Consider the following 24673-nt stretch of genomic DNA (forward strand, 5'->3'; position numbering starts at 1 on the left):
CATCACCAAAAAAAAAGCAAAAACCAAACCTGTTGCCGTTGAGTCAATTCTGACTCATAGCGACCCTAGAGGAAAGAGTAGAACTGCCCCATGTGGTTTCCAAGAAGCCCTTGGTGGATTCAAACTACTGACATTTTGGTTAGCAGCTGTAGCTCTTAACCACTACGCCACCAGTGTTTCCCCTAAAGTGGAGAAGAAAAGAAGGTTGAGAGCTGTAGATAGCTTCAGCAGTTGCTTCAACCATGCAGAGCTCTGCCTTTGAAGATACAGCAACTTCTGCTCACAGAATCACTCACATTTTCCAATTTAACTATGACCTATTTACTGAAATCTGGAAAAACCACCAAGCTTTGCCCTTCTCATGCCGCTTGGGGCCACTGTAGCCCACAGAGCTCTGCTATCAAATTGCACAGCCTAGAACCTCCAGCTCAGAGTGGACACAACTGTGGAGTTGGCCCTTAGAAAACAACCTTGTTTTTCTTCCCCTTCCTCTCCACTTTACTCACAAAGCCATTACCTCCACAGCACACTAGTTCAGCAAAAAACACAGCTCATACTTCCTATTTGTTCATTAATTTTTTTTTTCTTTTGAAGTAGGTTTGTTTGGCTTTTAGAAATGCCAATTTTCTCCTGAGTGATATCCAAGGGAGTGTCTATTTGGATATGAAAAGAAAGAATGCCAGGGTCAGAGCAAACAGAAGCTTAGAATGAGCCCCAGCTCTTTGTCTAGCTTCACATGCTGAGGACTCCATGCTTCCTTCTAGGAAAGAAGAAAGACAGACAGCAGTATGGGTGTTTAACAGGGTCCTTAAGAAAGAAAAAAAAACTGGCTGTCAAGTCAATTCTGACTCACAGCGACCCCACATAACAGAGAGTAGAGTCAAACCTGTAACTTCTTCCACTGACTTGTTGCTCTTCCATGTAAATAGGATTGGCAAATCAATCAGAACTAGCAGGTGTGGACGGCTTCTCTTCTGCTGCCTATCGACACCTCCACAAGGACCTGGTCTTTGTACTGGGGACCCCGTTACCTTGGCGAGATGACCTGGTGCATGAAATCAGGACTGTAGCAACTGTGAGATGTAGCAGAAACACGCCTGCTATTCTAGAAATAAGATAGCACTGGACAGGGAGTGTGGGAGTAGAAGTTGTCAACAGTTGAATCTGTGCCTCCGTCTCTCAAAGGTCTCAGGGTGGGGTGGAGAATGCAATCTCTCTGATCATCTAATGCCTCATGGCCACCATCCCTTCCTCTGTAGCCTCATGACCCTGGCATCTCCTTGTAGCTCACTGCCTAACCTGTTAGAAAATTCGTATACTACTTAGACTAATGGCCCCAGCTGCCACCGTGGCAACTCTCTTAGGCTGGGCTCTCTAGAGAAGCAAAACCAGTAAAGTGAAAAAATATATAGACAGAAAGGTTTCTATAAAGGAAATGGCTCACACGGTTCTAGAGTCTGGAACATCCTAAGTCTGTGGGTCAGCCTGGAAGCCTCTCCTGATTCACATAGCCCCAGGGGCTGGCAAACCCAAGATCAGGAAATCAGACAGCAGGGCTCTGGCTCACAGGCTGTGAAGACCAATGAATTCCAAGATCAGCAGGCAAGACGGAGGGTAAGCTGCTAGCTCAAGTCCCAAGAAACAGAGATCAGATGGACAGGAACCAGTTGCAGGATTCAGCGCAAGCAAAAGCCCGCAAGCCTTGCCAGAAAGTCCACTTATATTGGATGCAGGCCACACCCCCAAGGAAACTCCCTTCCAACTGGTTGGCTACTCACAGCAGATCCCATCATGGAGGTGATCACATTATATCAAATCTCATTATGAAGGTGATCATATCATATGACGGCCAAACTACATCATAACTGCCAAACCACGGAGAATCATGGCCCAGCCAAGTTGACAAACAACCTTAACAATCACAGGACCTATAGCTGGGTCCCTGATCATGCAACAGTCACCGGTGAGAATTTTGGGGCATAACAAAGGAGTTGGGCTGCCACTGTGAACAAGTCTACCTGGTAAACTCTAGACAGGTTCCAGGGGACCCCAGCTACTTCCATGCCCCTGGACTCTTATGCAGTAAGCCCCTGAGTCATCGCTGCCCACAACAGCTGCAGCCCCATCTCGCTCCTCACGCCCTCTCGGCTTCCCTCCTTGCTCTACTCAGCTTGTCCCCATTGGGCCCCAGACCTTTCTTCCTAATGAAGAACACTCAGCTTTGCATCCCTTGGGTTGCTGAAGCACTGAGCACATCACAGCTGAGCTCAAGAGGAATGGGCAAGCTTCCCACAGTAACTGCATTTAGACTCAGACTTTGGCCTACTCGGCCCAATATCCAGGAGAGCTGCCTCTTTACTCAAATCCTCCCTCTTATCAAGCAGTCAGTGTGTAGGGGTGCTGCACAGAGAAAATCAACAAGAAAGAAGAGGCCGGTCTCTTTTCTTTCGAACTCAGAAATGATCAATCTGGGCCTCATTCTAGAAGTCTAGAAAGTGGCCTCTCAGCAGCAGGCGCCTTCTACAGAATAATTTCTATCTCTTTCACACGTTCTCCTTGCCCACTAACACCCTTTCATCATAGAAGAAATCAGACTGCATATGGCAGAATATGCATAAAATCATCTCATGATTCACAAGAAATCTCTTGCTGCTCTCTGGAAAAGAAAATATGCCAAAGCAGAGTAGCTGCAGGAAGCTGTCCTCACACTTGAGGAAGAAACTGGCTGATTTGCAGACTGGGGCAACCCCAAAATTGCTGAGAGCTGACAGCCCAGCTGTCCCTGCACACTCTACCTGGGAGAAGGTGGGACGGCTGTGGGGCACGACATGTTGGCACCCAGCCCAGCCACACCGAGACATTCCTGGGATGGAAAACAAGGAAAGACATCAAATATTTGAGCTCTGGGCAATTTTTAACCCAAGCTGTGGAGGGGCCGGGAAGGTAAACATAGTCCATCCAGGAAGGCCTCTGCATGTTCCCAGGGCTTGCTATCAGGCAGTCTTGTTATTCTTGTTGATGTTACTGATGATTCTGGAATACAAAATCACTGTAGACAGGTTGACTCCTGTCAGACCTCCCTCTGGAAAGAGGCCAAAGTCATTCTTCTGTAAGCCCCAGAGTGGCACAATGGCATTTTTATGGAGAGGTTTCCATTGTTGATCTTAGGCAGTCATTTCGATAGAGATTGGGGCCGAGAAGGGATGGTGACTGTGAACACATTCCTCAAAACCATAATGAAGGGAAGGTGTGTGCCACTCAGCCAAGGAGGGTCTCTGCTTCACAGAAAATTACTCAGCCCAATTCTGACCTGAAGGAATTTAGTCAAGTTTGTTGATAGAAACAGCTCTTGCTGTGCATGCAAAGCTGTGTCCCACACTCTTGAGTGACATATTTTATGAAGTCCTTGTTGCCGCCAGCAGCCGATAACCCCACTTTTCCCTCACTAAAATTTTTAGCATTTCTATTCTTACTGGAAAGGAGGGTCACGGGCAAGACAAAGCATGGTTGTTGGTATTGTTAGTTTTTAGTTGCCGTCAAGTTGGCTCCAACTGATGGTGACCTTGTGAACAGCAGAAGAAAATGTTGCCTGGTTCTGTGCCATCTTCACGATCCCTGGTAGGTCTGAGTCCGTTGTTGTGGCTAGTGTGTCAGTCCATCTCACTGAGGGTTTCCCTGATTTTCACTGACCCTCTACTTCACCAAACATGATGTCCTTTTCTACCTATTGGTCTTTCCTGATAACATGTCCAAAGTAAGCAAGTCTAAGTCTCACCATCCTTACTTTTGAGAGCATTCTGGTTGCATTCCTTCTAAGACTGATATGTTTGTTCTTCTGACAGTCCATGGTATATTCGATAGTCTTCACCAACACCACAGTTCAAATGCACACTGTAACTGTGCTTAATGATGGTACTGGCTCGGCACAATCACAATATACACATTTACAGAACAAAGCAGACTAGAGCAGTCGCTAGACATGCCTCATACTTTCCAGCAGTTCCTTGCCAATGACTATTGGTAAGCAAGGATTGGCCACTTCAGGCCCAGTGCTGGAGCCCTGGGGGCACAGTAGCTAACCAAAAGACTGGCAGTTCAAATCCACCAAGCACTCCTTGGAAATCCTATGGGGCAGCTCTACTCTGTCTGATAGGGTTGCTATGAGTCAGAATTGACTTGACGGCAATGGGTTTCGGTTGTTTGCTACTATTCGCTCCCCATGAAAGAAAGTATAAGAAACATCTTGGCAAAAAAAAAAAAAAAACAGTGTGAAAAAGACTGGTAAATTCAAAGATAGGCAAATTATGAATTTATACATTACTTTATTTGCCATTCATATCCTATTCCAACCATTAAAGAAATCATACCTGTCCTCACAGGTGTTCAGGGATAGGGTCCTTTATTAATCCAGGGAGTTGGGGGTGGTGGGTGGGAAGAGGTGCCAGGTAGAGACTGTAAAGGTAGAGGGGGTTTCAAAACACTGATACCAGAACTGGAAAAGTACAGTGCAAAATAAACTACAGACTACCCTCACTCAGGAATGTTGATGTAAAAACCCTAAAGGAAACAGCACGTATATAAAGAATGATAAACCATGACCATTTGTTCCAGGAATGCAAAGATAGTTCAACACTGATGATGCGTCACTATAATAAAATCATTGCAAAAGGCTGTTGACAAACTCCATCCTATATTTATGTTATAAACTCTAAACAGTGGAAGAAATAGATATAAGCTAAATATACACTATCAAAGTAAGGGACAAGACGAGGATGTTCACTGTCTTACTGTTATTTAACAGTGTTGAAATATATTTATCAAAGAACATAGAAAAAAGGAATTTAAAAATGGGAAGGAGGAGGCAAAATTAACACTATTTGAAAAAGTTATAGTCACTGTGATGGTTAAGATTGTGTGTCAGCTTGGTGGGCCATGATTCTCAGTGTTTATATGTGATCATCCCCATGACGGGATCTGTTGTGAGTAGCCAGTCAGTTGAAAGGGAGTTTCCTCGGGCATGTGATCTGCATTTGAATATAAGCAGACATTCTGGCTTTTGCTGGCTCTGGATCCTGCAGCTGCCTTCTGTTGGTCTGACCTCTGGTTCCTGGGACTTGAGCTAGCACATTACCTACCGATCTGGGGATTCATCAATCTTCACAGCCTGTGAGGAAGATCCCTGCTCTCCAACCTGCCAGTCTTGGGTTCACCAGCCCCTGTGGCTATGTGAATCAGGAGAAGCCTCTATTCTGATTCACTGGCTTGGGACTTCCAACCTCTACAATATCCTGAGCCATTTCCTTGATACAAATTCATTATATATATATATATATATATATATATATATATATATATATATATATATATATATATATATATATATATATGGAAACGCTCAATGGCAGTGGGTTTTGGGTTATATATATATATGCTTTACTGGTTTTACTTCTCTAGAGAACCCAGCCTAAGACATAATAATTGAATAATATTGATAAATATCTTATTCAAGAGTATTAAATGAAAGCCAATTACAATTATAATCAGCGCTGAATAGGAAGACAGGTGTGAATTTTATGCTATAAAATATGATGACAAAAAAATCCCATTTATAATAGCAACGACAAAAAAATAATACCAATGAATGGACTTAAGAAGAAATATGTAGAACTTGTATTTTAAAAACTCTTAAACTCTATTGAGGGGCATAAAAGAAGACCTCAATAAATGGAAATACATATCTTATTCTCATGGAGTAAAACTCTAAAATCTAAAGATGTCGTTTTTCCCAAATTATAAATTTAATGTAATTAATTTGATTCAAAGGAGCCCTGGTAGAGCAGTAATAAAGCATCCAGCTACTAACCAAAAGGTTGGTGGATCAAACCCATCAGCCTCTTCGAGGGAGAAAGACGTGCAGTCAGCTTCCACAAAGATTATAGCCTAGCAAACCGTATGGGTCAGTTCTACTCTGTCCTAGGTTGTCCTAGAGGGTCTCTATGACTCGATGGCAACTGCTTTGGTCTTTTAGGGGAGAGTTTGATTCAAAATGCCAATGGGGTTGTTTTTCATAACTTAATAAGCTGATCTTAAAGTTGAAATGAAATGAGCATATGAGACTATCCAGGAAAATTCTGAAATACAAATGAAGAATGAGGGTCGGGGGGGAGGGGCTAATCTTATCAAACATTTACAAATGGGGGTAAGTCAATCAGTTTGCCACTGGAGCAAGAATAAACAGTTGCATCTGAATTGACTTGAAACTGACTGATAGTGACTTAGGGTATCCTACACCCCAGAAAGAAGTCCTCAGGGGTCCATATGGGAATTGATGTGGATTGCAGTCTTGCCAGCAAAGAAACGTGATCAAATTTGTGTACTTTTGCATCCTTTAACCCCTGTCTCAGCAGAAGCCACTGCTTGGTCAGCCCAGAGCCAAATGACCACAAAAAAGAACTGTCTGCAAGAATGTCACCCAACTGGGGCACGCTTCTAAGTAAGTGGGTTGGAGAATTCGCTCTTCAGCCCCTTGGGTACTTCCCTGGTGAGACCTGCTTTAACAGGAAGCTGCTCACTTTGCTATTGGTTCCCTGGCCTGAGAAACTGGAAGGAAAAGAAGCTATGACACTCTTTGAGAGGGGAGGGTGAGTGACCGTGATGCCTCTTACCTTTAAGTACAAATGACTTTGTAAAAATTAAAATTAGACATAAAAGGAAAGACCAACAAGCTTCCGACACTGAGCTGCCTCGGACTGATGGTGTTTTAACAACATTAAATTTACAACCATTACAAACATTAGTCTAAAACACACACTTGACAAAATTATTCCAAGCACAGCTACTTCATGAGTCCTCAGCTCCTAAAATCCTTAACCAGTAGCCAGTTCCCATTCAGTCACAATTTAGCTCCAACTTATGCAACACCATGTATGTCACAGTAGAATTTTGCTCCATAGGGTTTTCAATGGCTGATGTTTTAGAGGTAGATCACCATGCCTTTGTTTCGAGGAGCTTCTGGGTAGCTTCAAACCTCCAGTCTTCTGGTTAGCAGCCGAGTAGGTTAATCGCATGCACCACTCACAGACTCTCCTAAATCCTTAGCTAATACCCATTTTCTCATACCATTAGCTTCTCTTCTAAAACTTTGATAGTTAAACCTATTTTTACAAATCATACAATGAAAAGAAGAGAAAAAGACATTTATTACAGATTGGAACTGATCAGAAGAAAAATCATAAAATTCGTAAATTAATTTTCTTCATTAGAAGTTTTATTCCTTCTGATGTTTTTCTGTTAAAAGAGAAAAGAAGGGGAGGATTAGATCCCTGTGGCACAGTTTCACATTCTTGCCTTGGAGGAGAAGGACGCAGGATTCCTGGTTGCCATTCAAGAAGGAATCCAAGATGGCACCAGAGGGCTTGAGCAGCTATGCAAAGTAGTCAGCTCCTGGAACAAAGAAAATGGATGAAAGACACCTCCAGGAAGAAGAAGAGCTAATCAAGTCTTGGGGAACAAAGATGCAGCCCCAGAAAGGAAGTTCAAGTCTCAAAAAGGGGAGGGCAAGAGAGGCCCCTGAGGATAGGCTGCAGGAACGTGTTAGAACTCAAGCTGGTCTAAAGAGGTGCTTGTGGTGTGAGGGTAAGAAGGAAGAAATCCACCCAACCAGTCAAGGAGGAAGTTTGGTCATATCCGTGGTCATCTGAGGGTACGGGGCTTGATATAGGATTATTCATTCATCCATTCAACATGAATGCATTGAGCATTTATTAGGGGTTACAATGATCAATGAAACATAGCCCCTGACCTCAAAAAAAAAAATCACAAACTAGTGAAGATAGAAGTGATTATAGGACAGCATGGTCAATGCATAAAAATGTATAGAAAATCTTGTGTATCATTCAAAATATGTTATAAATCCTAACCCCTATATCTGTGGTTGTAACCCCATTTGGAAATGGGTTCTCTTTGTTAAATTAAGGAGATAGTATTAGTGTAGGATGTGTCTAAATCAATCTCTTTTGAGATATAACAGAGCAGAGATAGGGGAGGATAGATGCCACGCCACGTGACGGTCGTCAAGTGTACGAAGCTGGTTTTGATTTTTAGGATGCACTGTAGATTTAAAAGAAAATCTACCATATGTATTTTTCATGAAGAGGGTCTCACTGGTGAATTTTCCTTCCATTTTAGCAAAATGTCAGTTAACTTATTTCAAAGTCTTGTCTTTAAAAATTAATTAGACTATGCTTAACCTAACGTGAAGGATTCTTTCATCTGCTCAAAAAAATATTTCACTGAGCACTTTCTCTGTGCCAGTTTCTGTGCAGGCCCTGGGTAGAACAATGTCAAAGAAAGCCCTGGAAGCCCCGTTCTCAGGGAGTCGGATGGGAGCAGAGAAGTCAACAAGTAACTACACTGTCCGGTATTTAACTCTTTATGGTGACTTATAGAAGGAAGCAACTCTGATGTGGTGGGGGGTTAGGGTGGGAGCGGGGTTCTGGGGTTGTCAGAGTCAACCTCCCAAGTGAGGTGACAGCTGAGCCAAAACCTGAATCATGAGGAGGAATTAACCAGATAGATGTTCCAGACACAGGTTGTAGCAGGAGGAGCTGCAAGCATTTCAGTATTATTGGAGCATAGGAGCAGGGGAACTTGGGAGAGGTGAGGCCAGAGAGATGGGCAGAGGCCAGATTATGAAAACCTTTGTGGGCTATGCTAAGGAATTTGGACTTTATTCGCAAAGCATGCAGTGTTAGGTAAACTGTAAAGCCCATGAAAGTTCAAGTTTTATTATTAACTCAAGTGCGTGTGTGTAAAAATGTGCCCTGAACCGACATCTATAATTATATCCAATCTATAACAGATTCCTTTTCAGTGTGCCCTTAATGGTGTCCCTCTAGTCTTGGGTGCCATTAGAAACAGAGCAACATTTGTTCTAATACCTGGGGACTGGAAATTTTTATACACGTGAGACTCAGTGATGCTCAATGTGGGTTTGGTCAACCAGGGCTCAGGGCCCAGCTCCCCAAACAAGCTGTTCTTCCTCTTGGCTCAGTGCCTGGCTTTTGCACACCTCTGTTTCATTCCATAAGTGAATCGAACATCACAGAGTTTAAGTGAGGAAGGGACAGAGTCTCCTCTGTGTTTAAAGATAAACCTGAGGACAGCATGCAGGGTAGGCAGCAAGCGATCAGGACCTGAGGCAAGAAAGCAGGCAGTGGTGAAGGTAATGAAATGATGGATCAATTGCAGAGAAAATGTGTAGGCAAAGCAATAAGACCAAACCCCTGGGGATGTTGGGAGAAGACAAAGGATAAGGAAGAGTCAGTGATGCCCCCAAGGCTTTTAGCTCAAGCAAATTAGGTGAATCATGGTGCTTTCGATTAAGATGGGAGTTTGGAAGGAAGCTAGTTGAGTCTGGGGATGTTATGAGATACCTGTAATAACTGCATCCAGTCCGCAGTTGACCTAAGGACCTGGATCTCGGGATAGAGCATGGTAAGAGATGCATATTTGGGGATAATTACACATTAGTCATAGTTAAATTCAGGCAAATGGAAAAGATGACAGAGTATTATGTAGAATAAGGAAAGAATCTAAGAGATAACACAAATGGTTGCTAGTATTTAAATTATAGGAAAAAGGAAGCCAGGTCAGTTTCATAGACTTGAGGGGTTCAAATACAGTTTGCAAAAAGCAGAAAAGTACATGGGAGGTGAGGAGGTTGAGGCAGCAACCATGGACCTATTAACCAAGAAGCTTAGTCATGAAGGAAAAGATGGAAGGAGGACAGGTGCTGGGTTGGGAGAGACGGGGCAAAGGAAGGGGCTGTCTGTTTTCGTTTGTTTGCTCCTAGGGTGGGGACACTTGATCACAGCAAGTGGCGAAAGGTAAAAAAGCCAAGGGAAAAGAGATTAAGGGTGCACGAGATTGAAGAGCATCATCTTAAAGTAGACAAGAGAAGGTGGGAGAGGCAAGAACAGGGGCTGAATAGCGTACTGCTGGCGTTTGGAGGTACAGGAGCAGCAGTTTAAGACATTCACTCCAAGTAGCTTTTACTCTAAATATACATGTTTTTAACGGTGTAGCCTTACCTCAAGACTCTTACTCAAAGTCAGCATAAGTCCTTTCTCTATACTGGGGGGCTGGCTGCCTTCTGTTTCCAGGAGGAGAGAACCTTCTTGTGGTCTCTGAAGATGGAAAGAGGACACATAAGCTCCATCATTCACATCAAGATCCAAGACAACGTGGACTACGTGAACATAAATTAACGAGAAATGATTGTGACTAGCTTAACCAGAACCCAGACCACCAACAGAATACCCCAGAAACATGATAACTATGTCTTCTTGATCAAGCTCCCCCTCACTGCTTCCTCAGTCATGTTATTTAAACAACCGAGCCCAGTATTTATTTCCCTCTCTTCTGTGTTGCCAGGTGTGATATTCTCATCCACTACTGGAAGCCCCTCGAGGACAGGGAATGTCACTTTCATCTTATGGTACTCTGCAGGGTCTGCCCAGTACTTGTCACACAGAATGTAGTCCATATATATGTGCAGAATTAAATTAAATCATCATGTTCAAAGCCGTCTCCAAGATGGCTGCACAAACCTCAAAGAGTCTTAGAATTCAGTTCTGGAATTATCTTCTAAGGCACATAAAAGAATATGGCAATTAACTTATATCCATATAGTATTATTTTTTATCCCAAGTGGCATTTTCCCTGTGTAGTAACCAGCTTCCAAGATGGCCTCCTATGAGCCTCATCTCTTGGTATTCAAACCCCAGGTAATCTGCTCCCACATTGTACCAGGGCTGGTCTCTGTGATTAATTAAAATAAGGTAGAAGTTGTAATGCATCACCGCCAACATTAGGTTATGAAAGATTGCGACTTCTGTCTTGCTGCTGTTAAGGATTGAATTGTGTCCCTCGAAAAGGTGTGTTAACTTGGATAGGCCATGATTCCCCGTATTGTTGGTGATTGTCCACCATTTGGTCATCTGATGTGATTTTCCTATGTGTTATAAATGCTACCTCTTTGATGTTAAAGAGGCAGGATTAGAAGCAGTTATGTCAATGAGGAAGGACTCAGCCTGTAGGATTAGATTGTATCTTGAATCCATCTTTTTTGAGATACAAAAGAGAGAAGCAAGCAGAGACACATGGAAACATCATACCACCAAGAAAGTAGTGCCAAGAGAAGAGCATGGCCTTTGGACCCGGGGTTCCTGCATGATGAACCTCCAAGTCCAGGGGAAGATTGGTGACAAGGACCTTCCCCCAGAGCTGACAGAGAGAGAAAGCCTTCCCATGGGGCTGGCACCCTGAATTTCGACATCTAGCCTGCTAGACTGTGAGAGAATAAACTTCTTTGTTAAAGCCATCCGCTTGTGACATTTCTGTTATAGCAGTACTGGATAACTAAGACAGGCACTCTCTTGCTCACTTATTCTCTCTCTCTCTCATCTCTCACACTGGGGGAAGCCAGCTGTCATGTTTTGAGAACATTCAGGCAGCTCTGTGGAAAGGTCGACAGGGCAAGAAAATGAAGCCCTCAGTTTAGCAGCCCATGAAAAACTGAAGCTGCCAACATTCATGTGAGAAAGCTTGGAAGTGGATTCTTCAGCCCCAGTTGGCCTTCAGATGAGATCACAACTCTGGTTGACTTCTTGTCTGCAATTTCATGAGACATCCTGAGCCAGAACCACCAACAAAGCTACCCCTGGCTTCTTGACCCTCAGAAACTGTGAGATAACAAATGTTTGTGGTCTTAAGACGTGGAGTTTTGGAGTAATATGATATGCGGCAGTAGATAACTAATACTCCCAAGCTGGCTGTTAATCTGATTCACCAGATTTATTTCCAAATGACTTCTGGCTGTTTCCGAAGCCAAATCCAAGGACAACAATTTGCCACCAGTAAAGAGATTCAAAAGAACGGGCCATAGATTCTGAAGGCAATTGCAAAAGAATAGCTCAAAAGTGTTTTTCAGCACTGGTCACACTGTTAAAATAACTGTGTGTTCTCCCAAAGTGACAGTGTGAGACACGTATAAAACTTAGACTTTTAGTTATTATTATTCGAGCCCTAGCACTTCAATTAAATTGGAGTGTGACTAATGAGGATCGGACATCGAGCTCTGTGACATGTACTATCTGTGTTACTCATTTTTAATGGGGACTGTGAACATAGTGTGAGCTTCACGGTTCTTCCAGAAGCAGCATGGAAACGGCACAGGCTCTGTATCAAAGCCACCTTCACCACCCACTGCCTGGGTCAAAGTTCTCTATTAGTCCTGTTGCCTTGAACATGTTACACAGACTTGCTAACTAAGCCTCAGTTTGCTCACCTCCTAAATGGGAAGAAACTGAGTGTTGAGCTCACAGGATGGTTGTAAGAGTTGAAGGAGAAAATCGTGTTAAGTAATTAATACACAGTAAGCATTCTGAATATGCCAGCTAAGGTCTTGAGCTATCACCCATTTCTCCACCTATATAAGCAGGTAATACACCTGATTTACCAAGTTACCACGAAGATTAAGTGCGAAACAGGTCTGCACAAAACCAAACCAAACCAAATCCATTGCTGTTGAGTTGGTTCCAACTCATAGCTACCCTACAGGGCATAGTAGAACTGCCCCACAGAGTTTCCAAGGAGTAGCTGGTGGATTCAAACTATCAACCTTTTACTTAGCAGTCAAATGTTTAAGCACTGTGCCACAAGGACTCCAGATCTGCACAAGGAAGGCACTAAATAACTATTAGTTTTGTCCACTTACCCAGAAGTACAGTTGAGGGTGGAGGACAAAGAGGAGCTAGAAAGAGTTTGGGCTATTCAGAAAACACTCCAGAGTAGGGCAGGAAATGGGGTCTATGCCAATTTCCTGTACCGGATTTGATATCTTAATTCCTGGTAACTTTTAAATGAGTTAATGATACAAGATGAACTCTTTAATGATTTGCCATGCAAGTTTATGCAGTGTCATTCCTTTCATTTTCATTTAAAATATTCTGTTTCAGGGGTTTGATTCTAATGAAATGGCTTCAGAAGAGTCTAGAATGATCAGAAAAGGATCTGTGGGGGTTCTATAGGATAAAATAGAACTGCTTACCTGGTGACCTTTCATGAAATTGTTCATTTCTGGGTCCATCAGGAATGAGCCCTGTAACACAGTGACAGTCATAAGACATCCTCCCTTCCCCCGACTTCCAGAATGTTCTGTGATTTTGTTATAGATACCACCAATATGCTTCTTCTTCAAGGAAGTTGGGGGAGATCAACAAAGAGTTTTGCCACCATCACCACCAATAGAGCAGAGTCTCAGGAACATGAAAGATGACTCCAAAATCATAGAACATTAACCTAATCTGACTTCAAATAAGAGGTCATACAGAAAGGGGGAAAAAATGAGCTCTCTCCTCCCCCACCAAGACACTCAAAGGAATGGCCCGCTCTAGTCACGTGGCTGGAGGATCACAGAGTCAGCCCTGACCAGCTGGATGAGGTTTAGTGCTAATCCTTCCATCTACACATTATTGCATATCTGGGTCCATAACTTAGGTAGTGCACCCCGCAGGGGACAAGCATGCTCAAGGCATGGGACTCTCTTAGGGAGAAAACCATCATTGACTTGCCTATGACAGCCAAGCTAGGGCCATCGAAGGAATCAAGTATGGGAAAGCTCTGTATTAATGATAAAGGGATACTAAATGAATAGTCATATCATTATTGCTGAAAGCAGCGAATACGAGAAAAATGTTTTCCAGTGTTTTATTGACTATGCAAAGGCATATGACTGTGTGGATCATAACAAATTATGGGTAACATTGCGAAGAATGGAAATTCCAGAACACTTAATTGTGCTCATGAGGAACCTGTACATAGATCAAGAGGCAGTTATTCCAAAAGGACAAGGGGATACTGCATGGTTTAAAATCAGGAAAGGTGTGCATCAGGGTTGTATCATTTCACCATATTTATTCAACCTGTATGCTGAACAAATATTACGAGAAGCTGGGCTATATGAGGAAGAACTGGGCCTCAGGATTGAAGGAAGACTCATTAACAACCTTCAATAAACAGATGACACAATTTTGCTTACTGAAAGTCAAGAAGACTTGAAGAACTCACTGATGAAGAACAAAGATCACAGCCTTCAGTATGGATTACACCTCAAATAAAGAAAACAAAAATCCTCACAACTGAACCAATAAGCAACATCAAGATAAACAGGGAAAAGATTGAAGCTGTCAAGGATTTCATTTTACTTGGGTCCACAATCAATGCCCATGGAAGCAGCAGTCAAGAAATCAAAGGACATATTGTACTGGGCAAATCTGCTGCAAAAGGCCTTTTTACATTGTTGAAAAGCAAAGATGTCACTTTAAGGACTAAGATGCACCTGGCCCAAGCCATGGTGTTTCCAATCCCCTCACATGCATGTGAAAGCTGGACAATGAATAAGGAAGACTGAAGAAGAGTTGATGCCGGCAAAAAATATTGAATATACCATGGACTGCCAGAAGAACAAACAAATCTGTCTTGGAAGAAGTACAGCCAGGATGCCTATTAGAAGTGAGGATGGTGAGACTTCGTTTCACACACTTTGGACATGTTATCAGGAGGAACCAGTTCCTGGAGAAAGACATCATGCTTGGTAGAGTAGAGGGTCAGCGAAAAAAGAGGAAGACACTCAATGAGAAGTTGACATAGCGGCTGCAACAATGGGCTCAAGCATAACAGCGATTGTGAGGATGGTGCAGGACTGGGCAGTGTTTCGTTCTGTTGTGCATAGGGTCGCTATGAGTTGGAACTGATTCAATGGCACGTAACAGCAACAATGAATGAACAGTAATATCATTATTGCTAAAGAAAGGAGCAAAAGCAAAAGAGAATGTTTATTTTCTTTAATTGCTCTATTTTCAAAGACAGTATGTGTATTTCTAGTTTCAAATGCAATCACTAACAAAGATCTACCATATGAAATTGTTTTAAGAAAAAAAAAATTAATAACAGCCTCAACTTACCTTGTGGATAATTGTTTCTCCATCTATAGGATCTCAACATGTCCTCAAAAATCAACTAAACAAAGGTAGACATCAATAGGTGTCAACATATAAGAGACAAAAAGGGAAAAAAAAGTGATTTATATTGCAGAAAAAAAAGTAAATATTATCTGGAGGGATTGATATAAAATGCATTTTAATGAAATCAGTCAACATATTAAACTGTTATAGTGTATCCAACTGATACATTTAAGAAAGCATGTGGGGAAAGCAACTTACAATTTAATAAAGTTTAAATTTACTAAAAGGCTTCCCACTAGACCCAGAATCAGAGCATACACCCAAATACTATTGTGGACCAGAAATACACATATATATATATATTACATTTTACAAAAGTATAAAGTGTTATTATATGGACTTGCAAATAGACTGAGTTTAGGTCAAATTTGGGAGCTTTCTCTCTATGAAGTCCCCATGTTGTGTTCAGTTAGAAAACAAAACAAAACCAAACCCTTTGCCATCGAGTCGATTCCGACTCATAACGACCCTGTAGGACAGAATAGAACTGCCCCATAGAGTTTCCAAGGAGCACTTGGTGGATTCAAACTGCCAGCCTCTTGGTTAGCAGCTGTAGGACTTAACCACTACACTACCAGGGTTTCCAAAGGGTGTGCAAAAATAGTCCTCATGAAGCCCCTAGAAGACCAAGCAATAGGGTCCCCGCACAAAGTAGGGTGGCAGCTTAGTTCAGTTTTTCTGGTGGGTGTCTCGGCTACCCATCTGTTATCCTCTCAGTCCTGAATACCGACAGGTGGTTAGCCTCTTGGCCACCAACACAGTGATTGGTCTAGGATGGGGCACGTGCCAAAACAATTTAATGGAAAAAAAATAGTCTTTTCAAATCACAATGCTGGGATATTCACTTGCAAAAGAATGAAGCTGAACCCCTAACTCACACCATTATCAAAAAATTAACCCAAAATAGTCATGGACCGCAACATAAGAGTGAAAACTATAAAACTCTTACGAGAAAACACAGTGTTTCGTCCTGTTGTGCCACATGTCAAACATGGTCCTGGACTAACAAAACACCCCTGCCCTCGTGAGACATACATTCTAGTATGGAAGGCAGTCAGCAGACAGACAAATAAATATGTAACAGGTAGAAAATTTATATAACACTGATTTTATAGTATTACTGCAAATTACTGTTAAAGAGTTGAGAGAAAAAGGAAGTATCCTGTCATTCTCTAATATCAGTTATGTACTGGACGCTGGACCAGATCTTTCTTACACATCCGTTTACTTGATTCTCTCAACACCCTATAAGGTGGTTTTATTACTCCATTTAACAGGTGAAGAAGCTGTGGATTATGAAGGTTAAGGCTAAATTGCAGAGCTTGTAAAGAGTTTGGGGAATCCTGGTGGTGCAGTGGTTAAGAGCTACGGCTGCTAACCAAAAGGTCGGCAGTTCAAATCCACCAGGTGCTCCTTGGAAACTCTATGGGGCAGTTCTACTCTGTCCTATAGGGTCGCTATGAGTAGGAATCGATGAGACGGCAACGGGTTTTTTTTTTTTTGTTTTGGTAAAGAGTTTGAACACTGACCCAACACAATCTCTCATCTTCACTAAACCACAGTGCCAAGGAGTCACAGATTTAGACCTAAACCTTTGAAGATTTGCTAATTGCTACTCTGAGCTCATGTCCCAAATCTTGAGGGGCAGACAGCAGCGGGAGAATAGGCTGGAAGAAACAGAAGACTTTGGAAATGAGGTGATGCATGTTAAAAGTGGAGAAAACAGCTGAGTAAGCAGCTACGTTTGCCCATATGGAGTAATGATCCAGCTACCATATCACAAAAAATAAAAGAACCAGTGGCTGCAGAGTGGGTCCAACTCATGGTGACCCCATGTGTGTCAGAGGAGAACTGTGCCTGGTAGGGTTTTCAATGGCTGATTTTTCAAAAATAGATCGCCAGGCCTTTCTTCTGCAGTCCGTCTGAGTGGATTTAAACAGCCAGCCTTCCAGTTAGCAGGGAGCGCATTAACTGTTTGCACCACGCGCAGTCTTCCTACTTTATCACGCCACTCTGCTTTGTACAGACCCACATAGACCCTATAAGACACTGCTTGAGAGGAGCTCAAGCCCCTGGTCCTACCTCTTCGCTGCTGCTAGACTCGGAGCTGGAGGACCAGCGGCAGTGAACCCAGACGTCCTGCACCTGCTGTGCGGACACCCGCGCCGAGCTTCTGCAGACGGCCGCTGGCTGGGAACGACAAAGCAGCGAGTTATGCCTTCAGCTGCTCTAGAAAGGGTTAGGGTCTTTCCGAGAAACGGAGCAGTACTGCAGGGCTGACAACATGATGTAGAAAGGAAAGATTTACAGAGACATTTCGTTTCTCCAAAATGAAAATTTCCCAATACCTCAGCAGACATAAATGAAATATTTAAATAGCTTTTCGGAGTTTGATACATCACGAGCCTCAGGGGAAAACAAACACTCCCTCCAAAAGCCCTGAGTGGGAGGCCTCGAACTGTCTCCCATCTGTACAGAAAGAAATGGTTGAGAATCCCAAAGGACTTTGCTCTCTTCCTCTTCATCCTCAGATTTCCTTACAAATAAATGTTTCTGACACTTTGGCTTGGATTCTTTGTAAAACCGGGTCTCAGTGAAAAGTTCCATGAAAGAAATAACCAAAAAAAACCGCCTTTTCAGAATTTATATCATTGTCAACCAAAATCCTTTGCCTACAAGTCAGCTCCAGTTCATGGCGACCCCACGTGCATTAGAGCAGAACCGTTTTCGTTGACTGACTTTTCGGAAGTAGATCAGCAGGCCATTCTTGCCAGGGGCCTCCAAGTAGACTTGAACCTCCAACCTTTTGGTTAGCAGCCAAGTTATGCACCATACAGTGTCTCCACATCATTGTGAAGTGGTCCCAAGATAATTACACTGATAGAGTAGTAAGAACCCAAAGACCGGGCAAAAGGTTACACAATTTTCTACCCCTTTCCACCAAGGTGGGTGCTGGAAGAACCTTCTACGTTTTGGAAAACAAATACTGGGTCGACGGTGCTGCCTTGTTCAGGCAGGACTGGTGCCCACAGGTGTTAATTAAGTGCCATCTCAAGCTCTGATTGCTGAGAATACAAAAATGAACACGACGTGTTCTTGATCTCATGGAGCCCAGGCTAAGGGGGGAAACAGATTGGCAACAGCTAGCGACAAAATAATGCAGCACGCACCAGAACACGGTTGGCGTTTTAGATTCATTTCTACCAGAATTTGAAATGTTTGTGGGATTTTTCTCTTGTGTTGACCTCTTTGTATTCACTTTGTCTAAAAATGTTATAAGGAGGGACCAGTCCCTGGAGAAGGACATCATGCTTGGTAAAGTAGAGGGTCAGCAAAAAAGAGGAAGACCCTCAACGACATGGATTGACACAGTGGCTGCAACAATGGGCTCAAGCATAACAAAGGTTGTGAGCATGGCGCAGGACCAGGCAGTGTCTCCTTCTGTTGTACATAGGGTCACTATGAGTCGGGACTAACTTCACGGCACCTAACAACAGCAACAACCACTATCCCCATTTCAAAGAGCAGGAAAATGAGGCAACGAGGTGTTAGTTTTTCCAGATCACTCAGGGCCACAGGACTCCAAAGCTCAGGGTCCAACTACTAAGCCCCCCTGCTGCCCTCCCAAGCAACACAGTATAGACGCAGTTAGTGGTGCTGTCCCGTGTGGCTGAGCCCCAGGCAATGACCAAGGTGACTTGTGAATCCACTCCACGTCATGGAATAAGACACAGCTATTCTTTTTGTGGGTTTTGGGGATTAGGACCTCCCAGTCACACTTACCGAATAGAGGTCCCTTTGGAAGTCACAGGTAGAGGGATCTTCTCCGGAATCTCTCCTGCATACAGTTTCTCGTATACTGAATTCTATGTCCATGTTCAAGCTGTCCCCATCCACAATATTGACCTTCACAAAAACAAAGTGTGTTTCTGAACTTCACAATACTAGAAATGCCTCCACCTGCACCATGAGAAAACTTTCACAGACTCACCCACTGCCACCGTTAAAGCTACAAATTTTTGTAGCTATCCCCTAGTTCGATGCCCTCATCCCACAGATAAGAAACTGAAGACCAGAGGGAAAAAGTGATTTACCAAAGTCACACAATACTTCAGAACTGGAATTCAGGTGTCCTAACTCCAAGGCTCTTTAGAAAGAAGGATGGCGAGACTACGTCTCGCATGCTTTGGACATGTTATCAGGAGGGATCAGTCCCTGGAGAAGGACATCATGCTTGGTAGAAGAGAGGGTCAGAGAAAAAGAGGAAGACCCTCAATGAGATGAACTAACACAGTGGCTGCAACAATGGGCTCAAGCATAAGGATGGCGCAGGACCAGGCAGGGTTTCGTTCTGTTGTACACAGAGTTGCTATGAGTCGGAACCAACTCGACGACCTCTAACAACAACAACTCCAAGGCAAGTAGTGCTTCTAAAGATTTATGTTCACATATTTGTAAGTGTCATTTTCCAAATGCTCCATAATTCCTTGAAAATTCAGGAAATAAGTAATTAAATGACAAGCACACCTCTGCTGTTCAGATTGTTGCCCTCCCCCCACTTCCTGCTTGATCAGTTCTTGTCTGCGCACAAGGTTACACAATTTCCTACCCCTTTCCACCAAGGACGGCCTTCTACATTTCTTGAGGAATCATGGAGTTCTGATGACACAGAAGTCTCTGTGATTTATTTAGTGCTATTGTGTGTCCAGGGAGCCCTGGTGGTGCAGTGGTTAAGCACTTGGCTGCTAACCGAAAGGGCGGCAGTTCAAAACTACCAGCAGCTCCATGGGAGAAATGACCTGGTGGTCTGCTTTCAAAAAGATTACAGCCTAGAAAACCATATGGGGCAGTTCTACTCTGTCAAAAGGGGCCACTGTGAGTCGGAATCAACTGAATGGCATCCAACAACAGCAGTGTGTGTCCAGCACCAAAGCAATACTCTCTTTCTCTGTCTCGCTGTCTCTCTCTTGCAATGGACTTCTCTGTCCTTTCCACCACCCTCTGCACCCTCACCACCAGGCCTATGTCCACCTTTCGCTCCTCCTTCTGTGTCCACTGAGGGAACAGCCTGTGTGAACCCAATGTCAGAGCTGAAGCAGAAACCATCATTGTTCACGGATCCCATTGCCTTATTCTTTTCCATCTATTTTTAGATTTGCAGCCTGAGAGGCAAGTGGTTTGAAATAACAGTTGTGAGAGTATTTGATCCAGGTCTGCTGGCAAAATTCAGTGATTCCCACCCTGACCCCACCCCAGCATCACCAGGAGAGCATTTATGAATAATGGGCCCCATCCTCGGGCATTCCCATTTTATTAGTCCATTATCCCTCCTGGACATCAGGAGTATTTAAAGATCCCAGGTAATGCTATGTGTGCAGCCAGGGGCGAGAACCAAAGGTCTCATTAAAGCAAATTCAGGGACAAAGTAGCAGGGCCTGACCCTTCTCCCCAGGTCCACTGAACTCTGTCCCAAAACACCCTCCCATATGCAAACAGTGCTAAACCTCTTATTTCCTTTGGATGTATTCCTAGTGGTGAAGGTATGAGATCAAAAGCCATAAACATGTTCAACAATCTCCAAACTGCTTTCCAAAGATAATTTTACCAATTTATACTCTCTCTAGCAGTGCTTACAATTTCTTTTTCACTTTGTTATTTTAATCCTGATTCTTTTTAGTCAATGTTTTTCCAAATTTTCTTACTCATCCGTATTTCTTCTTTTGTGAATTGTTTGCACCCTCAGTTCCAGATGGTCTATTGCTCATCTTTCTCCTGAAGATTTTCCTTGACTCTTAGTGTACCTCCCATTTCTGGAGAATGGAGAGAATGGGTATATTGGGGGCCATCTATAAGCTTTTCTGGAGTAGCTGCATGGTGCAAATGCTTAACACATTCAGTAACTAACTGAAAGTTTGGTGGTTTCTGTCCATCCAGAGGCACCTCAGAAGAAAAGCCTGGCTACCTAACTCTGAAAAATCAGCCACTGAAAACCCCATGGTGCACAGTTCTACACTGACACACATGATGTTGCCATGAGTTGGAGTTGGAATTGACTCAACGACAACTGGTTTGGTTTTTGTTTGTTTGTCTATCTATAAGTATTTGTAGAAGAAATGACTAACAAGAACAACATAAAGCAAAGTATGGAACCCAGGAGAAACCAAAGATATCCTTTCCCATGGAAGGAGAAAAGACGGCTTCCTAGAGGACTCAGTGGTGAATGTTGCTTGACCACTGAATTTGGATAACCAGAGATGGCTGGAAAAAAGGCAAAAATAGGCAAACTTCCAGTTGGAAGAGTAGTGCTCAGGAGGGGGAAAGCATCTCTCTTATTTATGTATCCACTAGGAATCAAGAACATATATGTATGAGTACTTATTTGTAGGTGTACATATTCTGGGCCCAGGTTTGTTTGACTATTCCAAGATGGTGTTCCTGCTGTAGGGAGCCCTCTCTGGCTACACTCAAACTTCTCATTTCCACAGACCAGATTTCAACAGTATCAGTAGCTGGTTCTCTCAGGACTCATCCTGCCTGCTCCTATGCATTTAATTAGATACTTTTTGCTTTCTGTCATGAGTGAGAGCTAAATTACAAATAAATTTAATCTGTTTATCTGCAAGTTTGGCAAGAGTACATTGAGTCTGCAACACCTCAAGTGAATTTCCTTCAACGCAAAAGATGGAAGCTGATGCAACCAGTGGGCCAAGAAGGGGCCTCTTTATTCTGGCCCAGACCCCTTCCAGAAGGAGTCCCTTGGTGGCACAAAAGGTAAAGCATTTGGCTATTAGCCAAAAAGTTGGTGATTTGAACCCACCCAAAGGCACCTTGGAAGACAGGTCTGGTGATCTGCTTCTGAAAGTTCACGGCCTTAAAAACCCTGTGGAACACAGTTCTACTCTACACCCATGGGGCTGCTAAAAGTTGGAATCAATTCAACAGCAACTAACAACAACAACCCTTCCAGAAAGAACTCAACCTTTGGCAGGGCAGCTGACCACGCATGTCTTAAAGTTCCTTCATACAACATCCAGGTCCAAGGAACCCTCCTCTGGCCGTGACAGCCTGGTTCTAGAGTGGGCACCTGACCAAAGCATAGACAATAGTCTTAATGAGCTATGGCTTAATTAGTAAAGACTGTGGGGGAAATTAGATTCATTTCCTGGGAATTTGGAAATGAGAAACTGAGCCAGTGTCTGATGAAGAAGGGTCAAGATGAATATGTTGTATTTGGAGACTGGGGTAGGAAAGAATGAGCAACAGCCACCTGGTCCCTGCGAGGAAGTAGCCACAGCCTGAATTCCTGACCTGTCTCCACTCCAGGTCCCAACCACCCAGTTCCATGACAGGTTCATTCCTAGGGCATGTAACTTTCTATAACCTCCTCCACCCCTGACTTAACCTAAACTAGCTTGAGGTTATTTCTCTTCCTACCTTCCAAATGAGCCCCATTAAGACAATAACCAAGCTGAGGAGATTATCTGGGGGCAGGTGGAAGGAGACAACTTACTGTCTGTCATGGATTGAATTGTGTTCCCCAAAAATATCTGTCAGCTTGGCTAGGTCATGATTCCCAGTGTTGTATGATTATCTACCATTTTGTCATCTGATGTGATTTCCCCATGTGGTACAAATCCTATCACTAGGATATAATAAGATGCATTAGTGGCAGTTATATTGATGAGATTTATAAGATTAGATAGTGTCTTAAGTCAATCTCTTTTGAGATATAGAGAAGCAAGTAGAGACATGGGGACCTCATACCACCAAGAAAGCAGCGCCAGGAGCAGAAAGCATCCTTTGGACCTGGGGTTCCTGTGCTGAGATGCTCCCAGACCAAGGGAAGACTGATAACAAGGACCTTCCTCCAGAGCCAACAGGGAAAGCCTTCCCTGGAGCTGATGCCCTGAATTCAGACTTCTAGCCCACTGGACTCTGAGAGAATAAACTCCTCTTTGTTAAACCCAACCACTTGTGGTATTTCTGTTATAGCAGCACTAGATGGCTAAAACACTGTCTATGCTTCTCCTTTGGAGGACATTCCTTTTTTTACCTATCACAGACATAGTCACCAGAAGCTCAGGAAAATTCATCTTTCCTATTTACCAAGGGGTAACAGGAAACAGAATACTATCACATGATGAAGGAAGGTAGGCTTTCTCAAACTCAAAAACCAAAATTTACTTTCTGTAAGTACTGGGGGCAAACCAAACAAAAAGGCTCACTGCCATGGGCTGGTTCCAACTCGTGGTGACCCCGTGTGTGTCAGAGAAGAACTGAGCTCATTAGGGTTTTCTTGTCTGTAATCTTTTTTTTTTTTTTTTAATCTTAACAGAAGCAGACCATCAGACCTTTTCTTCCACTGTCGTTGGGTGGGTTCAAACCACCAATCTTTAGGGTAGCAGTCAAGCGCAAACCATTTGCGCCATCTAGGGACCTTACAGTATTTGGAGAAACTATTGAATTTGAAAAAAAAAAACCTCAGGAGGAACTATGAGGACCTCAGATCAAAGGTAGGATGCTCAGAGGACACTGTCATCAGAAGTAGCTTTGAAAGTTTTATGACGGTAATTGCGATTAAATCCTTGTCCTGTCAAAAGAAATGTACAAAAGAGATGACTTGTCTTTTTAAGTTGAACAAGTTAAAAGTGTATCCAACAAAGTGACAACATAGAAGAAAAAAAACCAGAAAGCAGTAAAGAAGAATGAGAAGATTCCATTCCTGCACTTACCCTTTTTAGTGAGCTTCTGAACGCCCGAAACAGGTATGGACTTAGGGCCTGGGAATTCACTTTTGCCACGGAAGCGCCAAGGACTTCCCTCAAGGTGGAAGGATCATAGTCATACACCGGGAATCCTGGACACAAAGCCCATGGGGCCATGGTGAGACAGAGACACAGGGCCAGGAAGGCTCTGTGTCATTAAACAGAGGTGGTCCTCTCATTGAGTTGCTTACCTGAGCAAGACCAGGAGCCCATGCCAAGAACAAACACAACCAATATCATTATCATCTTCTCCATTCTGGGAAGAATAATTTTAATTCAGAGCAGAGGGTGCAGCTGTCTCTCTATGGGTGTTGGGGTGACAAACCCTCCTGAGAGCAGCTGTCTTTATCTAATGTGACCAGACTGCTCCTCAGACTGCAGCACTTTGTGGCTTAACCAGGAAGAATTGATCCTGGGGTCAATATTTGCTGTCCAACTTTTCCTATGGAAAGGTTCCAGTTTGAGGCCACTTTTGAAGTTTAAACTTTAACATGGGACATTAGCCCACAGACAAAGACATCAAGAGGCTTTGGGATTACACGTGTATTGTTTATTCCTCTTTATTTGAATTTCATTCTTTCGGGGGAGGAGATAGAATCTTATGTTCGTCCAGACGTTTCATTCTCATTGTGACCTGTTTAGTTACCTCTCCTGTTCCAAAGAATCTTACAGCTGACCTTTTCTGAGAATAACTTGTAAAATAATTCTGTCATTATTTCAAGAACTTTTTGGAAATTATAACTTTAAAAAAGGGAATTTAAGATATGCATTCCACATGTTCCAAGCAAGTATGCATGTAATAAGAAAGGGGCCCCGCATCCA

At 43.1% G+C, this 24673-nt stretch overlaps 1 protein-coding gene across 1 annotated transcript; it reads right to left on the reverse strand.

Annotated features, from left to right (window-relative positions):
- Positions 1–10101: 10101 nt before the first annotated feature.
- SPP2 (secreted phosphoprotein 2) lies at positions 10102–24106 on the reverse strand. The gene is made up of 7 exons (XM_003417939.1): positions 24043–24106; positions 23819–23943; positions 18870–18992; positions 17169–17276; positions 15027–15081; positions 13112–13162; positions 10102–10187 (listed from the first exon to the last, which is right to left on the reverse strand). The coding sequence occupies exons 1-7, from the start codon at positions 24104–24106 to the stop codon at positions 10102–10104; spliced, it is 612 nt and encodes a 203-aa protein (XP_003417987.1).
- Between the last annotated feature and the right edge of the window lie 567 nt (positions 24107–24673).

The sequence above is a fragment of the Loxodonta africana genome, chromosome 6 (genome assembly GCF_030014295.1).
Source record: "Loxodonta africana isolate mLoxAfr1 chromosome 6, mLoxAfr1.hap2, whole genome shotgun sequence".
Lineage (NCBI taxonomy): Eukaryota > Metazoa > Chordata > Mammalia > Proboscidea > Elephantidae > Loxodonta > Loxodonta africana.

Bases quoted from the DNA above. Each gene is read 5' to 3' on its own strand.
- SPP2 (XM_003417939.1), bottom strand. From the start codon at position 24,106: ATGGAGAAGATGATAATGATATTGGTTGTGTTTGTTCTTGGCATGGGC. The intron at 13,163-15,026 runs GTAAGTTGAGGC...ACTGTGTTACAG, and splicing joins GAGAAACAATTATCCACAAG to GGCTCATTCCTGATGGACCC. The intron at 10,188-13,111 runs GTAAGCAGTTCT...TTCCATCTTCAG, and splicing joins ATTTCATGAAAGGTCACCAG to AGACCACAAGAAGGTTCTCT.